This window comes from Drosophila biarmipes, chromosome 2R, assembly GCF_025231255.1.
Source record: "Drosophila biarmipes strain raj3 chromosome 2R, RU_DBia_V1.1, whole genome shotgun sequence".
NCBI classification, from domain to species: domain Eukaryota; kingdom Metazoa; phylum Arthropoda; class Insecta; order Diptera; family Drosophilidae; genus Drosophila; species Drosophila biarmipes.
In genome coordinates this window covers 16689474-16706718 of record NC_066615.1, presented here as the reverse complement: position 1 = coordinate 16706718, position 17245 = coordinate 16689474, and the positions used below count along the sequence as shown (strand labels likewise).

At 45.6% G+C, this 17245-nt stretch overlaps 2 protein-coding genes across 8 annotated transcripts in view; one reads left to right on the top strand and one right to left on the bottom strand.

Moving 5' to 3' along the window:
* LOC108036411 (cAMP-dependent protein kinase type II regulatory subunit) overlaps nucleotides 1-4854 on the top strand; it is a 33954-nt gene extending 29100 nt beyond the window's left edge. For 5 of the 6 annotated variants that reach the window (XM_050887423.1, XM_017112534.3, XM_050887422.1 and 2 more), the window contains 3 exons: nucleotides 38-113; nucleotides 612-797; nucleotides 2142-4854. In XM_050887423.1, the coding sequence (XP_050743380.1) occupies nucleotides 38-113; nucleotides 612-797; nucleotides 2142-2272 (393 nt within the window). In that variant the 3' untranslated portion in view covers nucleotides 2273-4854. Of the gene's footprint in view, nucleotides 1-37; nucleotides 114-611; nucleotides 798-1547; nucleotides 1817-2141 lie in introns of those variants that run through there. The other variant, XM_017112535.3, reaches the window with a different exon arrangement.
* A 156-nt stretch (nucleotides 4855-5010) lies between these two features.
* LOC108036589 (transitional endoplasmic reticulum ATPase TER94) lies at nucleotides 5011-9573 on the bottom strand. 2 transcript variants are annotated; one of them, XM_017112848.3, is made up of 5 exons: nucleotides 9406-9573; nucleotides 8004-8106; nucleotides 5879-7915; nucleotides 5660-5814; nucleotides 5011-5593 (listed from the first exon to the last, which is right to left on the bottom strand). In XM_017112848.3, exons 1-5 carry the CDS (start codon nucleotides 9420-9422, stop codon nucleotides 5500-5502), a joined length of 2406 nt encoding a protein of 801 aa, XP_016968337.1. In that variant the 5' UTR covers nucleotides 9423-9573; the 3' UTR covers nucleotides 5011-5499. The 2 variants fall into 2 exon arrangements, with proteins under 2 accessions (XP_016968337.1, XP_016968334.1); XM_017112845.3 differs by lacking the exon at nucleotides 9406-9573 and adding an exon at nucleotides 8170-8363.
* Between the last annotated feature and the right edge of the window lie 7672 nt (nucleotides 9574-17245).

Sequence of the window (17245 nt, the reverse complement as noted above, 5' to 3'; positions counted from 1 at the left end):
CCAATCGATTTTTGTTCACCCATCTCTTGTGCTGCAGAACTACGAGCGCATGAATCTGGCGGATGCCTTGGTTTCAAAGAGCTACGACAGCGGCGAACGCATCATCAAGCAGGGTAAGTGATTGACAGTGGGAGGGGGAAGTCACCTGAGGGGATTTCAAGTCGTTTTCTAAATGCAGACTTCAGATTTAATGTGCAGAGAAGATACACCTTTACTTGTCCTAATACCTAAACCGTTTGTTAAATTCAACTAGACAATATTGGTTTCTTTCCCAATCTTTTGCTAACTGACTGGATTTTTCAATTCAATGTAAAATATTAATTGATACAATGTTGTAAAGCTGTAGACTCTTTTATCTTGGTTGGTTAGATTTTCAATAAGTACTGAAAACTCTTCCCTAAATATTAGACATATTCTATTTATTACCTTTTAAATGAATTTCTGGAATTCTAATCCAAGACATATTCTATTTATTACCTTTTAAATGAATTTCTGGAATTCTAATCCAATCTCGGAATTTCATTAAGCTTGTTGGTTCTGGTGAAACAAATGGCCCTGCTTTTCCTCCTGGAACGCCTCTAACGACAATGATTTTTTATCCAAATCCCCAGGTGACGCCGCCGACGGCATGTACTTCATCGAGGAGGGCACCGTGTCCGTGCGCATGGACCAGGACGACGCCGAGGTGGAGATCTCGCAGCTGGGCAAGGGCCAGTACTTCGGCGAGCTGGCGCTGGTGACACACCGACCCCGGGCCGCCTCCGTCTACGCCACGGGCGGCGTCGTCAAGCTAGCATGTGAGTGTCCCGCCTGGCGGAGTGGCTACACGGAAAGCGTTTCAGTCGATCCCCCGCTTGACCTAATCCCTAATGCTTTTGTTTATTTGTTCTTTGTCCCGTCCATCCATCCACCCCGACCCCATCCCCAACCCCATCCCCATCCCAATCCCAATCCGCCGTATGTTTTGTGTGCTGTGTGTAGTCCTGGACGTTGTTTGCTTCGAACGCCTCATGGGAAAGTGTAGTGGGGGCATCCAGCGTAGCATTAGTGGGTATCGCTATCTGGAGCAGGATCTGCGCGAATATTTCGGCAATTTGCCACTCAATTAGCAGTAGACTTACATAGTTGTAGTAGTAGTTGTAGCTATTAGTCCCATTATTATGACCTCATTTGGCTAGGTTTGGCTGAGAAGTGTATTAAAAATAAATTAGAGGTTTTCCTCTGACTTTGCCAACGAAAGAGGTATGGAAATTTTTGAAATAATAGTAGAACTTCTGGATTTTTTACCTCATTGCTTAATGTAACTTCTTGTTTTGTATACCTCATATGTTTTGAATAGAACAATATTTATAAATGAATATACCGTTGATTACATCATCATAAATTCCCTTTAAATCATAAAAAAGCACAATGTAGTTTATAGAGATTTTATATTTGTTCAATTATTCCTTGGAGAGTCATTAGGCCATAGCTTATCAGCAATGAGGTCATACATTTTGGGTGGTTACTCTTTAAGAACCTTGTCTTAAGCTTCAAATTCCGTCCAGTCCTAGACACAGAGGCCTTTGAGCGAATCATGGGCTTCCTCACCGATGTACTCAAGCGCAATGTGGTGATCTATGAGCAAATGTTCACCGACATGGCCCGGAGGAATACGAATTTGTGAAGAAACCCGTTCGAAATGTTTTTACTTTTCAAGTTTGTTGCTGTTCCAAATTCTCAGATGCAAGAAGCAGTTTTTCGAATTTACTCAATGCCTGTTCAAAATTCAGAATTAAAATGTTACAGAAGTAATATAATAGAGTTTTGTTTTAAAACACACGCATACATTCCCTCACATCCCCAAAATTGAACCCACAGCACTATGAAATTTGAATGTCTGAAGCTGACACAGGCAACTAAAGGTTAAAGGATCGGTAAGAGATGGCTATGAAGATGATCTAGTGGGGCCTGTGGTGCTAAAGGCATGAGTTTTAATGGGTTAACCAAATGGCGATGGCTTGGTGTGTGCTAAAATGTTCTTAAATAAGTACTACTAAACCCCCCACCCACAGAAAATCCAATTCTCCAGCATGTTTTAAGTGTTTTCAGTGCATTTTATGTAACGTACTAACTAATGATATCACTCTCTCTCGATTTAGTCCTCGATGTGAAGGCATTTGAGCGCTTGCTGGGTCCCTGCATGGATATCATGAAGCGCAACATTGACGACTACGAGTCGCAGTTGGTGAAGATCTTTGGCAGCAAAAACAATATCACCGATACACGATAAAAAGTCTGAACAACCAACCAACAACAAACAAAACCACCATCAGCAGCTACAGATAGACAGCAGACAGCAGACAGAAACTAAAACTGAAGAAAGGTCACTTGCAGGCTTCTTAGGATTTTATTTTGTAAACATATTTGAGCAATTCTACAGACAGAAAAACCAGAGCAAAGAACACAACCCGCAACAAAGCACAAATACCAAACCAAACACAAGGACACACAAATCATTTAAACTTAATCGTGAATATTTGATAATTGAAATTAATCTATAATACTACGATAATAACGATGATGATGATGATGATGATAATGTTGATCATGTTGGGGAGAAGCTAAGCAATGTTTCTAATCTAAAACAGAAGAGCTAATAAGCCAGCAAGCGAGTTAAGAATTGTATTGTATGTATTTAGCAATTGTAATTTGTAATGTATTTAATTGGGCAAAATGAATTCAAATGCAATCAGCAGAGAGGAACAACAAACGATTGGCTCAACGGAAGTGTTAAAAATACTACTTTAAGTTTTGTTTATTCATAACTTTTTTGTTATCCATTGATTTATTCATAATTTAGAATATATAACGCAAACACTTGTTTCATTGGCTGCTAGTTAACTGATAAGCGAAGAGTAAGCAAAAATATATCAAATAAGAGCAAGTTGAACGCAAACACACATCAGCAAAGAGTTTCCCCACACACATGATGTATGAATAACGAGATATCGACGGGGGACACTTACCCGGAAGTCGGGAAACCCCAACTAACAACCATTAATGTGTGTACTAGTCTATACGTGAAGCAGCTGGACGGTGTTTCGGCCATAGGAGAGTAGGGAGTGATATGATATCAGATTGCCGGTCCCCGAGATGTAGGTTTTTCACTTCCTAAGCGATCTCACTGTAGGCACACGAGAGTGTTATTGTTATCCTCGGTTATTCTCGGAACGAAGTGAAAACAAATAAGTAATGCTGAAGGCACAATCAATATGTTGCAAGGGATCAACTTAGAAAACTTTGAGAAAAACTAGCGAAAAACTAGCGAAAATACGAAATTTAGCAGGGAGCGCGGGGCGAGAGCCGGGAAGAGATGTGTGCACCAGGTGGCATTTGCCTAGACCGCTTCAAATATTTATAAATACGGATGTAAATCTTTTATTTTCGGGCCGTAGCGAGTACGAATCAAAGCAATATCGATGGGCCTGGACAACGTGTACTTAGCATATCCCTGTTTTTGTTGCTGTTCCACACCTGTACTACCCTATCCTATACCTATATCTCTATTTATATAACTGAATGAGCTTAAACTATGGTACAGCCTGACCTATACCTAAACGACTCCAACTACTTTATATGAGTGTAACCTGTAACCGTATTGTTTTGAACAAACAACCAACAGCGTAACTAAACAAATCTTAGTGGGATAATCAGTAAACTTGCGTACGTAGTTATAATATTAAATTAAACTAAATCAATTCAACTGGCATACCAACAGTCGACAGGTGTTCAAAGCTAAAAGAAACTACATATAAAGAAACCGAAAATATCATATGTGTAATATTGCTGCAAGGCGTTCGAATTGTCAGCAAGGCATAATAAAACTAAAGTATATATGAGTATGTTTTTAATCCTAATTGGTGTCTAGTCTATGTTCAAGACTTTAAAGCAACAGAATTCTTGGAAATTTTCGAAACAAAGCGAACGTGTGGAGAAGAGTTCGAGAGAACCACGCGAGAAATAACTATTGTATCAAGCGAGTAAAATTATAGAAATTAATTAAGATGCAGAAAGTGCTGGCCATTTTCTTCCACGTACCAACTACAACAACAACAAGCACAACACACACCACACACCACGCACACAACATCTACACACGCACACACAAGCCATGTTTAAACTTTCCATCACGCAAAGCTCAAGAAAAATATTTAAAAGATCGTTGAAATCACCGATGACAAACTCTAAACGCGCAAATTTCAAATTAAAGTCACTGAGAAGAGAATACATTAAATAAAATAGTAAAGCCTATTCGTATTTTAACTGTTGTGTTGTAATTATGCATAAAGCGTATTTAATTATGTATGTGTAACAAAAATAAAAATAAAAAAGGAAAAATGAAAAACAAATACAAATACAAACGAAATGAAAAACAAAAAAGAATATCTATTAATAAAAGAAACAAAAAAAATTTGCAAAATTTTAAGGTGTAGACACTGAAAAAAAGGAAACACACATTTGATTTAAGTTAGGCGCCGAAGAAGCTGCAATAACACCTTAAAAGGCCAATCAAATTCAAAGTTTCCTGCTTTTGCCATTAACAAAACTATTGATTTTCGTTATCCTCATTTACCGATGCCAAAACATTGATTCAAATAACCAGCGGCTAATGCAATGGCATAGAGCGTTTATTTTTAAGCGATAATGATTATTAAAATATGAAACATGAATGAATTCAACTAACTTCATATTAAGATGTCCTTGTTATGTCGCAAAGAATTCAGAAAAATGAAAGTAAAATAAATGAAAACCTGAAAAAGCAAACATGACGAATGAATACAAGTTTAATAAATGCGATAAAACAATTTAAAATGTATTTTTTATGGGAATTGTTATGGGTAATATTCGCAAATGGGATATGGAGCTTCGTGGATGCTTCGGATAAGTAGGTTCCTGAAGTTTCCCGATCGTTGATCCCCATCCTGTAAGCATTATGGAAGAGTTTCCACGATTTACTACACTAGGTGATTTTTATTGAATTTATAATTTTTATTCACTTAAAAACGTAGCTCCAAATACACTTATAATTTTACGGTGTTTAATATATGTATTTATCTTTAAATGTATGTGTGTATGTGTATCGTTTATAATTATGTTTATAGAAACTCATATCGGAGCCACTCTACCGACAATGCACGAATGATTAGTGAGGCGCGGATTGGGTCGCCGATTGAAATGGTTCCGGATCAGGGATGCCTTAGTCCAAATTAAAATGGTATCCTGCTCCACGGGGACCCCTGGCCAGGACCAAGGATGGTATAAAAAAAGTGATTATTGGTATCGGTATGTTTTCTGACTTCGCTGTCGGCTGAATGTCCTAGCCAAATGGTTGCTGCTGTAGTTAACCGCCTCCAGGATGCGAATGTGATTTGTTTGCTTGCTCGGTTTTACGGGGAAAAATTCATTTAAAAAGTTTCAGTTTTTGTGGTTTTGTTTTTGCAGTGTAAAACTAGAAATCTAACTGTAAAGATCATCGTCGCCATTGTCGCCTGGCGAGTTAACTGGCAAGTTGTTGCCAGAGCCTGAGGTGTTACCGGTTTGACCGGGGAATCTGAAAAACATATGCAAGGTTCAATTAGAAATCATTGGCTAAAAGCTGGGGATTTTACTCTCTCACCTGAAGTTCTGTCCGAAACCACGGGACTGCTGCAAAGTCTGGGCAAACATCTCGTATTTCCTGATGTCATTGTCGGACACCGAGCGGCGAGCAAACTTCATGGCCTCCTCGAAGTGAGCGCTAGTGATTTCCGGCACTGGATCGTCTTCGTCCATCTGGTATATGGGGAGATTGTCAAAAATATATATTCCTTTTCAGAAGCTAAGCAAGATGACTTACGTCCATCGCCGAATTCTGGTTCTCGGCGCGCTCCTTCTCGCGACGGATCTCAGCCTCGATGGCCTGTCGGATGGCCAGCTTGCAGGCCCGCTGGCAGATCTCCGTCAGATCAGCGCCCGAGAAGCCCTGCGTCACCTTGGCGATGTAGGTGAGGTCCACCTCCTTGGCCAGCGGCGACTTGCGCAAGTTGGCCTTCAGAATGGCCTCGCGCGACTTGTCGTCGGGCAGCGGAATATAAATCAACTGATCCAGACGGCCCGGACGTAGGATAGCCGGATCGATGATGTCTGGACGATTGGTGGCTCCGATGATGAACACGTTCTTCTTGGCTCCCATGCCGTCCATCTCCGTCAGGATCTGGTTGATAACACGGTCGGCGGCGCCGCCAGCATCGCCCACATTGCCGCCACGGGCCTTGGCGATCGAGTCCAGCTCGTCGAAGAAGAGCACACAAGGAGCCGCCGAGCGAGCCTTGTCGAAGATGTCGCGCACATTGGCCTCGGACTCGCCGAACCACATGGTCAGCAGCTCGGGACCCTTGACCGAGATGAAGTTGGCCTGGCACTCGTTTGCAATGGCCTTGGCCAACAGCGTCTTACCGCAGCCGGGGGGTCCGTAGAAGAGGACACCGCGACTGGGCTGCATGCCGAACTTCAAGAACTTGTCCGGGTGCTCCACTGGGTACTGCACCAGCTCCTGCAGTTCCTTCTTCACGCTCTCGAGGCCTCCGATGTCTGTCCAGGTGGTGTTGGGCACCTCCACCACCGTCTCGCGCAGCGCCGATGGACTGGACTTGGTCATGGCGTAGCGGAAGTTCTCCATGGTCACGGCCAGCGAAGCCAGCACCTCAGCATCGATCTTGTCATCCTCCAAATCGATGAGGTCCATCTTTTCACGGATTTGCTGCAGGGCAGCCTCTGAGCACAGCGAGGCCAGATCAGCACCCACATGTCCGTGGGTCTCGGCGGCAATCTGCTCCAAGTCGACATCGTCGTGCAGCTTCATGTTCTTGGTGTGAATGCGCAGCACCTCCAGGCGGCCGGTGGCGTCTGGAATGCCAATGTCAATCTCACGATCGAAACGTCCAAAGCGACGCAGGGCCGGGTCAATGGAGTTGGGCCTGTTGGTGGCCGCCATGACGATCAGATGGGAGCTCTTCTTCATGCCATCCATGAGGGTCAGCAGCTGAGACACGATGCGGCGCTCCACCTCGCCGTGGGTCTTGTCACGCTTCGGGGCGATGGCGTCGATCTCATCGATGAAGATGATGGCCGGCGAGTTCTTCTCGGCCTCCTCGAAGGCCTTGCGAAGATTGGACTCCGACTCTCCGGCCAGCTTGGACATGATCTCGGGTCCGTTGATCAGGAAGAAGAAAGCGCCAGTCTCATTGGCCACGGCTCTGGCAATCAGAGTCTTACCGGTACCGGGAGGACCGTACATAAGAATGCCACGCGGTGGCTTCACACCGATGGCCTTGAAGAGCGACGGATGGCGCAGAGGCAGCTCCACCATCTCCTTGATCTGGGCCAGCTGCTTGCGGCAGCCGCCGATGTCGTCGTACCCAACGGCGTTAAGGGACTCCTCTTCCTCCTCACGCTTGATCGGATCGCCATCGCAGAAGATCACCGTCTCGGGGGCCACGATGCAGTAGGGCTCCGGATCGGTCAGCACCACTTTGAACTCAATGGGACGCATGGCGGCGCGAACGATGAAATTGTCGCCCATGTGGATGGGCCGGTAGGCTTCCAGGAAGTACGGCTTCAGATAGATCTCGAACAGGTTGCCGGTGACGCCCTCGGTGGTGTCGTCGATGGGCAGGATGCGCACCCGCTTGCCGTACTTGACATCGGGGCAGGACTGCACCGAAACCACATCTGAGAGATGGACGCAAAGGTTGTTGCGCACCACACGGTTCATGCGGATCTTCTCGTCGGGGCAGGTGTCGTCGGAGAGCACGATGCAGACCGTCTCCTTGCGGCGCTTGCCCTTGAGGATCACGGTGTCGCCGCGGAAGAGCTGCAGCTCGTCCATCTTCGCCTGCAAGCGGACAAGTAGAAGAGCGGTCGACCGAAGTGAGTAAGGCAAGCGATGACGTGGCCTTCGGAAGGTCGGGGGTGAATCTTACCTGCGACAGCGACACCACAGAGTTGTCATCATTCTGCGCCTCCTCGACAATCAAACGGTTGGGACGGTCCTTGCGCTTCAGGATAGCCGTTGCCAGATCTTCACTGTGGGTGAGATAGGGGTATTGCGTTAGATTTAGCTTAGGAATTCTAATTTTAAGTCCCAACCGCTTATCAAACGAGGACTTTGGCTTCATCTTTTCGTCCTGCTCGCTGTGATAACCCCTCACAAAGTCCCTGGGATCCCCATCCTGGTCCATCTTGTCGCTGTTGCTGCCGGACATGATCTGTTTAGCTTTTTCGGTTTCCTGGGGTTCCCCTTAGTTTTGTTAAAATATGTGGAAGCTGCTTTGCCAAGCAATGCCGAACAAAACTAAAGTTTTGGGCAGCTCTACTCGCCGATCTAATTCTCTTAGCCAACGTGATGGTGATCTAAGTTTCGAATTCATATGGTAGATTCTATACGAAAGTGTACTCCTACTTTCACTCATTAATCCAGAAAAATCCTGTGCTATAACTAAACTAGTTACCAGTTTTATTAAAAGGGAGTACAAATACTTGTATAATTAATATTTCAACCCACCTTTTATATGTCCATTTGTATTTTTATTTCACTTTTTATACGTGGCTTTTATCTAAAGAAGTAAGTGTGTATTTCCTGTGTTTGGTGCCAATTCTTTTGGCGCCATTTGTTTTGATAAGGGAAAAACAATTCTAAAAATATATCTAATATATTCTATCTTAACACTTTTAGTCAAGTTAATTTAAAGGGTGTATTTTCAAAATACGCAGGCGTTTGTTTAGCATCTAAATATTTGGATTTTTCTAGAAATAATGCAATTTTAGAGGGCAAAAGTATATTAGGCTTGGCTAATCAACCTCCTTTAAGGTTGCTTCCCGGAAATAGTTTCAGGTGTTAGGGACTTTGAGATATCCCTATCTATCTATATTTGTATCTTCATATCCAACTGCGTTGGATATCAATTACAACAACTCAGTGCTCACATATCCCCTGGCAAAGGACAATAGGAATTCGGGACAACAAAGAAATATCGCCAGTTTTCAGTTTTCATGCGGCAACAACAACAACAACATCTGCAAGGGCAGTAACACCAAACACAACAACAACAACAGACTGCAAATGGCGATTTTCGCTGGCGTTTTTTTTCTTCCTCAAGTTTTCAGCTTTGGCCTAGTTTCGCAACATTTTGCGGCCGGGCAGCGGAAAACTCGCGCTAGGCGGCAGAGTTTCGCGGAAAGCGAGGAAAACCTTTGGAAGTGCTGCAATAATGTGTCTGCGATGTGGCCCTTGCGTATTTTTTCAACTCGATGACTGCGCGAATTTGACGATCTTAGACTTGGAGCGCCCCGGTCGGCTTCTCTGTGGGCGCCCAGCTCACTTACCCCTTGGAGTCTGCCATGGTAAATTAGTTGAGGTTGAACTTTTTAACTTAATCGTAGAATTCGGCGCGACTCGGACTGTTCGTTGAGCTGGAAATCGGCACTTTTAGTCAAATTCAAAGATGAGGCAGCAGAAACAGATTGGAGGTGGCACTTCTTGGATACGTATCGATTCGCTTTTCGTAACATCGATTGCGGGCCTTCAAACTATCGATACATTTTTGCTGGCTGACCGGCTTGAAAAAGGTGGCAGCCTTGGCGTGGTTTGTGACTCCGCTTGTGAAAAGGGTGGCATCACTAATTAGGTGATGCTGATTGCTGACAGAGACTGGCTGATGTGAAACTTTTTAAGAAGTACGTAGAGGCTTACGTTTTGAACCAAACGTGAAGCATACTTTTTGGCAGCGATTTCTAGAGAATGTACAATGTATGTATGATCTGTGTAAAAAGTATTCTATCTACTCTAGCTAAATTTCAAGTGTATTTACTCATTTGTATTTACTTTTTATATATTTAAGCAAACAGTCACCAACATAATCCCCCAGAACGGACCACCATCAACCTGCCCGTCTAATAACTGCTCAACTGCAGCTTTAGCTCGTAAAAACTTTTTAGTATTCATGGTTTTGGCATTAACGATGCCAATTATGGCAGCGTTTCATTCAGCTTTACTTTTATTTTCATTTTTCGGCTCTCGCCAGAGTGGCAGCGACGTCGGCAGCGGAGAGAGCAGCGGCGCAGGGCGTGGCCGCTGCCCCAAAAAATGGGAGCTGACTCCATGGAAGCGAAAGATGCTATCCACCAATCGGCTGGCAGTCTCTTTCCATCGCAGAGCGCCTGCGCAGAGAGCGAAAAAGAAAGTGGCGAGCGGAAACCAGTTTATTTCAAAAAAAAAGGGGGGGGGGGAGGTGGTAGCTGATAAAGATGGCCGTCGCCTTCCGCGGCAGAGAGAGCAGCAGGGGAAAGCGGAGTGGAGCAGAGGCGCGGCAGCGGAATCGCCTCAGACCCAAAGTCACAATTATGGGGCACTCATTCATTGCGGTGTATGATGCAAACAGCGCTCTTGCCGCGCCCCCTCCACAAAGACTCCTCTGCACAGTACGACGTCTTTATCTCGAATTTAAGCGAAGAAAATGCTTGCAACACTACTAAGACATACCTATAAAACCTCAAGTTGCAACATTTCTGGCTTTCAAAACTTTGCAGTGCTGAATCACATGGTGCAGATACAATTTGTCAAACCAATAAAATAATTATATTTATCTGTTAAGTTACGAAAATGTTTGTAAGATTTAAGATTTGGATTCCGATTAACACATTTCTTACTTTTTTATACATTTTGACTCTATATTAGAACCAAAAGCGAAGTATATTAAGGCATAATTTTACCTGTGTATCTATAACAATAATTTCCTTAAAATGATTTCCTTTGGAAAAAAATATATTTCTTTTAATGGTAAATTAGTGATATATGTAGGGCTTATTCCCTCAGCATATTTAGTAACTCAGTGTACTTATATTATTTTGTAAAATAATAACTTTTGTAGTTCTCTTATTCATGCTTGAAATCAGTGTGGTTTGTTGAAGTTACTCGTGCCCGACTGTGTATCTCGCAGCTCCAATGTGTTTAATCAGGCGCTAAAAGAGGGGCAGCGAGCCGAGGAAGGAGCGTTCTCCTCGCTGACGAGTTAGCAGCAATTAGACGTCGACGCCTCACGCTGGATTCGCTTTATTGGAGGTTTATTGAGCGGAATCTCCGAGCGTCCCTCTGCCCTTCTCCTTTGTTGTAATTGTTTTTCGAGGGTGGATGGCCAACAGGGGGCAGGGGCGGGGGCCGGGGCCGGGGCAGGGGGTTCCGGGCGAGGGTGTCAGTTCACCCGCTGACATTAATTGGTTGTGTACGAGCCAATTTGGCGTAAAAGGCGCTAAATTGATTGCCCTGCGGTTTTAATCGATGCGCATTCATTCCAAATCACGCACATTTATCACCCGTGGAAGCAGCCACCCACGCTACCACCCATCCCCCTTTCTTTGGCCAGAGATTTAGATGCATAGATATGGAAGCTGCGTCACATCTGCGCCGTTTTATAATTGCCGGCAATTGCTGGTCGGTTCGGGCAATTAACTGAAGTTGCCGAAATCAAAGCAGAGGCTGCCTGCTTGCGCAGAGCCAGGAGATCCTGGAGAGCCTGGAGATCCCTTCAGATCCTGGCCATACAAACCCGTTATATAACCAGTCCTCACCTTAAGGGAATTCGCAAGGCTACCTGGTAATAGCCGTCCCTTTGCCACTTTTTTGCCAACCAGTTACGCGGAAGTCGTGGCTGTTTTTTAGCCAACGGATTGGCAAGAGGTAAAAAGGATAGGGCCGGTTGGAGGATTTTCGCGGAAGTGCCGCTCGTAGGGTTATGAAATTTTACGCAAGCTGCCGTAAGAGAAAATCCGAGGGATAGAAGAGTCGAAGGATCCGTCAAGGACTCGGGACACAAAGGGGTTCTGTGTGGGCCGCTGAAAGGATTTAGCAGGAAGTTTCGCTGCCCGCCTCGCAGGATGTCCATAATTGCACGCAATCAGCGCATAATTCCCGCATCATCTCCGCAATTTGGCAGAAGAAAAACTTGGGTAGTTAGGGCTAAAAAACGCCTAACCCGGACAAAGGGAAATTCGCTGCCGACTTGTTGACTTTGCAGCCTTGAAAGGTGGATAGCCTTACAGAAATGCGCATATAGATATTGTATCTGCAGGATGCGTATGCGAAATACGCAGGACAGGTATGCCGAAAGGATTTGATGCACCCGCCCCCGCGCATCAGATCGGGGCAACTTAATTGCCAGAAATTCTCAAAACAAACTCAAACGAAAACAAACAAATAAACAGAAGGGGGCGCGAAAGGATTGGATTCAGTTGACTTCGCCGGCCATTAGGCCCGAACCAGATTGACTTTCTTCGGATCATCTGGGGTAATCGCACTTAATCCGGTTACCATCGCGCGGGCGAGGAACTCGCGAGGCGAGGAAGGATTAGGGGCGGCGGACTCTGTGCAGAAGTCAGTTGCAAATGCGAAAGGATTAGAGATTGTAGAGAGCAGAGCGTAGGGTCGTAGGTCGGTGCAGTGTCCTCGGCGGTTTCTGCTGCGGGTTCCGCCCAGTCGGCCCGCCCTAATCCGTTTACGCCTCGAAATTAATGCAAACATTTAGAAGGATTATCGCCCTAAAGGGGTTGAAAGGGCCCTGTTCCCCGGCTTGGTCCCGTTCCCGATTCAGTTCATCCGAACTGGCCATAAAAGCATGATAGGATTGCTAATTCGCCGCTACTTGTTGTCCATTCTCTGGGCATTGTCCGCCGGCGGATTTGCCAATCTCGGCTGCCACTTGGCTGCGGTTCCCTCCGGGCATCTTGGGTATCCTCGCCAGGAGCGTATCAAAAGCCGCGGCACAATTATGCCTTTCAGGGAAGTGATTAGGCCATAGATTAGAGCCAAAGAGTTGACAATATTTGTGGATTTGTCCCGGACTTGCCGGGGATCAGTGGGAATCAGGGGCATCAGGTAGGAGTAGGTGAACCCGCTCCCGCTCCAGCTTATCATTACTGAGTTGTGACTCCGATGGCGATTTAGATCCCCTCTGATCCCTGAAGGACACCAGGAAGTCGCGCACTTCCTCCTCATCTCCTTGAGGAAGGAAGACGGGACTTGGCCTCAAGTGGCTTCCAAAGGATCGCCGCGAGCTCAATTAGCAGGCGCCATGGGCCCTCAAAGGCCCACCATCAGTCAGTCAGACGTAAAAAATATCCCTAAGGGGATGCAGCTCCAGATCCGGACTGCCATATACGCAACTTACATATCTCAAGTGCCTGAGAACTGTGAAGTGAAGCAGCAATTATGTTGTCGTCGCTTTGATCTGCTGCCCGCCACTTGGAGATTGGGAGATACAAATGTATCTGCGGCCGCATCTGTGGCCGAACCACTCGCATCCCAAGTCGATTTCCCTGTTTAAGCAGTTTTTAATTGTATGCTAATTGATGGCATCCATGGGATGTCCGTGTATTTTTAGCTTCCCCCGATTCCGGATGCCGGATTCTCTGGATGCTGGGTTCCCGATCCCCAGCTGCCAATGGGGATGAGTGGGAGCCATTTTGGGAAGCACTTTGTTAAAAAGTTTTATGCTCATCGGAGCAACAGATACACACAAAAGATATACGATCTACTTTTTCTAATATATACCAAAAGAGAGCTATAATTTAATAATACAATCGTGTCGAAAATATTTAACTGATACTATTTAACACCAACTTGACAATTATCTTATTAATCATTTCTATAATATGGATAATATAAAACCTTTATGCATAAGTCCAAGTTTTTTTGTGTATACAGATGCAGATACAGATATAAGGAGATGCAGATATCCAGAGATGCATTAGGCAGAAAGCGCTTAGTGTTTTATGGAGGATTGAGGGCGTGGGCCATAAACGACTAATCCCGCTGGAATTCCGGCTAAGATCGCGCAGATTTTCGATCTCGTGATTTTTAGCATGCTAAAAAGGACACGCATGCTAAAAGGACATGCGAAGGACGGCAGGAGCGAGCGCAAATGGCCTGTGAAAAAAGAGAACACAAAGCGCGGGTCGAAGGTCACTCGATGGTGGTGGTGCTGCTGCTGCCGCTGCTGCCGTTGGCGGTTGCCTATTGATAGAGCAGGGGAGGGGGATCCGCAGCGACAAGGTCAAACCGCCGCCCTTAATGGGCGTGACCACTGGTCACAATTAATCCGCCTAATTTGCATGTCACTTGCGTTTTGTGGCTGCTAATGGGGATGGGAGGTCAGGCGGTTCGCTTCAAAGGGCCCTTCTTCGGGGGAATCCTTTGGGCGGTGGAGACTTTGATGTCCGGAGAATCCCGTGGCTTTCCCCGTACGAAACGCATCCCTAACCAGTTCAACACGTCCTCACCGCTCAACCGCTCAACCTTGTGACTTTGTGACTTACTTTTTTGGCCCGGCCCATTAACAGATCATTTGCTCGCGAAAGGCCCGCTTTTTGTTCTGCTTTTTTACGATAGCCAAGTTTTTGAACCCAGATCAGCGTAGTGGGAAAGTCAGTTCTTAAAAAATACTCCGCGCACCACAGCGAGTCAATTTTTTTACGGCCCCTGGCCAAAAGGCAAGGTCAGCCGGGATCTGTTCCGCTTCCGAAATTCCGCGAAATGCGAATTTATCCGGGCTGGCAGAAACCTGGAAACCTAAAAACCTGAAACTAGAACTAGAATTCCAATGCACTTTTTTTATGCCGCCTAATTTTTATGTTTTATGGCCTAAAAAACGGAACCCGGCCCAGGCGAATATCATCTCCGCCATAAAACGCCGCGTAGGTAATGCCCTCGGCCCAAAAAACACTGAGAGGACAGCGCAAAAAAGGACAAGGGCCTGGCCGAGGACAAAGAGTCCTGCTCAGGACGCGCCGTGAAATTCGAGAAAAAATGATTTCATTTTTTAGAATCAGTGCGCGAAATGTGAGCAGAGTGCAGGACCTATTGCTCCTGCAGCTTTACGATGGCCATTAAGGCCCCTAAAAAAATAACGCGAAAAAAACGAGAATTGTAAATCATGGCAATGGACATGGCAGGGTAGGAGTCGGGGGTTCGCAGCCTCGGAGGGTCCGGCAAAGTCAAACCGCAATAAAGTTGACACGTCGTGCGCAGGATCCGAGAGTCTGAGGTCCTCAACTGCGGAATCGGTAATCGGCCGTCGCAGTCCTCCGCCACATAATGTAAAGTGCTCTATGTATCTGTGCCTCTATCCGCATCCGCAGCCGCATCTGTATCTGTATCCATCGCAATGTGTGTATCCAGGACATGCGCAGAGGCTGTGCCCACCACACCAGTGATTGCCGCAATCATTCTAGTTTCATTATCTGGCCTGCAGATTTATTGTGGCCCCAGCACCCCCGAGCCCGGAGAGCTGCAGCCCCGGACAGCCGCAGCATCCATCAGGGGCAATTGATTCGGACCCTTAACTGCCGCTTTCCATTTGCCCGGCCCATTTACCCTGAACCCTGACCAATTGCGCGGCCAGTCGAGCCACCCCCCACTGCATATGGAAATGTTGGCAAAACATGAATTTGATTGCCGCGATTATCAGTGCGTTAATATCCATGAAAATGACGAGGCTGGCAGAAAGCCAGCATCAATTCGAATCCGATAAACGGCGCATGGTCCGTTAATGGACAGCGTGCAAATTGGCAAACATGTCATGGATGTAGATACGGATACGTCGAATCCGAATCCGAATCCGATACTGAAACTGAATGGGAGTCCGAGTGTATGAGTCTCCGCATGGACACATGACGCATTTGTGCTGTGTGTGCGAGAAACGTGTGAAATTATTTCAGTGCTGGCATCATCATTTTACAAAGATGTTTATTCATCCGCTGGCTGATTGCAAAACCAAACCCCTGATCCCCACCTTCAGAGCCATCTATTTGGCAGGGCCATAAAGCATTTTCGACTTCGTTTAGCGCTCTCAGGCTTTGACTGCAATTACGCAGTGAATGGAGAGTTTGGGTCTGGGAGTCACTCTCTGCACTGAGGAAAAAGATATCTTAAATGAGGGTTTCTATGTCTCAACATTGAGTCAATACCCTTACCCTATTTCCAAAATCCAGATGACTAGACTACTCTTCCACTTGCTTAAAGATTGCTTCTCAAAGAAAAACACTTAAGACGTACTTCGTCTTGGTTTTAAGAAAGTTTTCTTCTTGAAAGAGTTAGAGCACAAATTCTTAAATTAAATACATTTCTTCTCATTTCTCAAAACTATTATATAAATCGGAAAACGATTTAATCTGTGCTGTATAAGAATTTAAGTATTCTATCCCATCTTTGGTGCATTTATCCTCGAAAGGCTATTCTTTGAGCTATTTAATCTCTGTTTTTTTGGGTTCTCTGAATTTTTTCTGGCGTATCTCTCTCTCTCTTTGCCTCTATGAGATTGAATAACAGCCAGATCCACACCCATCCCCAGCTCCATCTTCAGATCTCGCCGTGGCCAGTGGAGAGAGATCTGCCTCTGATGATCACTTTATATTCATTGACAGCTAGTGTGAAATTCGTAGCTCATAAATCGATGGAGAGCCCGAATTGCGGTCGTCTTGGCCACAAAAGCTGCCTTTTGTCGGCTCGGCAGCTGGAAAGCGGAGAGCGGGCCATAAATGGCCAATTCCGAGGTGCTAATTCACTATTAAAAGAAATCAGAGACAGGGACCGAAACAGAAACCAAGAGGACCGAGGAGACCCGAAAGCAATCCCTGGTTCCTCGCTCACGCACTCATCACGCCCCAATAAAACTTAATTTTGTTTGCACATCATATGGTAGATGTCTAGGGCCTTGGCTGTTGAATAATGCATTGTTTTGCCACGGCAAACGTGGGAGAAGTTCGCATGAAGTGGCGGCCATTCATGGCTGAGTATCTGTATCCCGGCCATGTATCTGGGAATCGATATCCATTGGAACCACCGTTTGATTGCCCCCATAAACGATGGAAGCATCTATGGCTCTATAGAGGAGACAAAGCCGAATTAGAGGCGACTGCCTAATTGATAATAATATCGCATTTACTCCCTCGCCCAGGAATCAGTTAACTCTTTCATGCCGCCGGCGAGCAGCTGCTTCCCATTAGCCAGCCAGTTCCCATCTGCCCCTTTGGACGGCCTAATCCTCTCGCCGGCCATTTCGTCAGCTAGACGCATAATTTTGCCATAAACAACTTGATGATTTCCGTATTTCAACACGCCTAATCCGAGATCCCTAATCCCCACATGATTAATTATCAACCTGCGCCGTGAAGT

Excerpts from the sequence above, each read along its gene's own strand:
- LOC108036589 (XM_017112845.3), bottom strand. The coding sequence starts at position 8,285 with ATGTCCGGCAGCAACAGCGACAAGATGGACCAGGATGGGGATCCCAGG. Across the intron at positions 8,107-8,169 it reads AAGTCCTCGTTTGATAAGCG|TGAAGATCTGGCAACGGCTA; the intron begins GTTGGGACTTAA and ends TCTCACCCACAG. Across the intron at positions 7,916-8,003 it reads CTGTGGTGTCGCTGTCGCAG|GCGAAGATGGACGAGCTGCA; the intron begins GTAAGATTCACC and ends GTCCGCTTGCAG.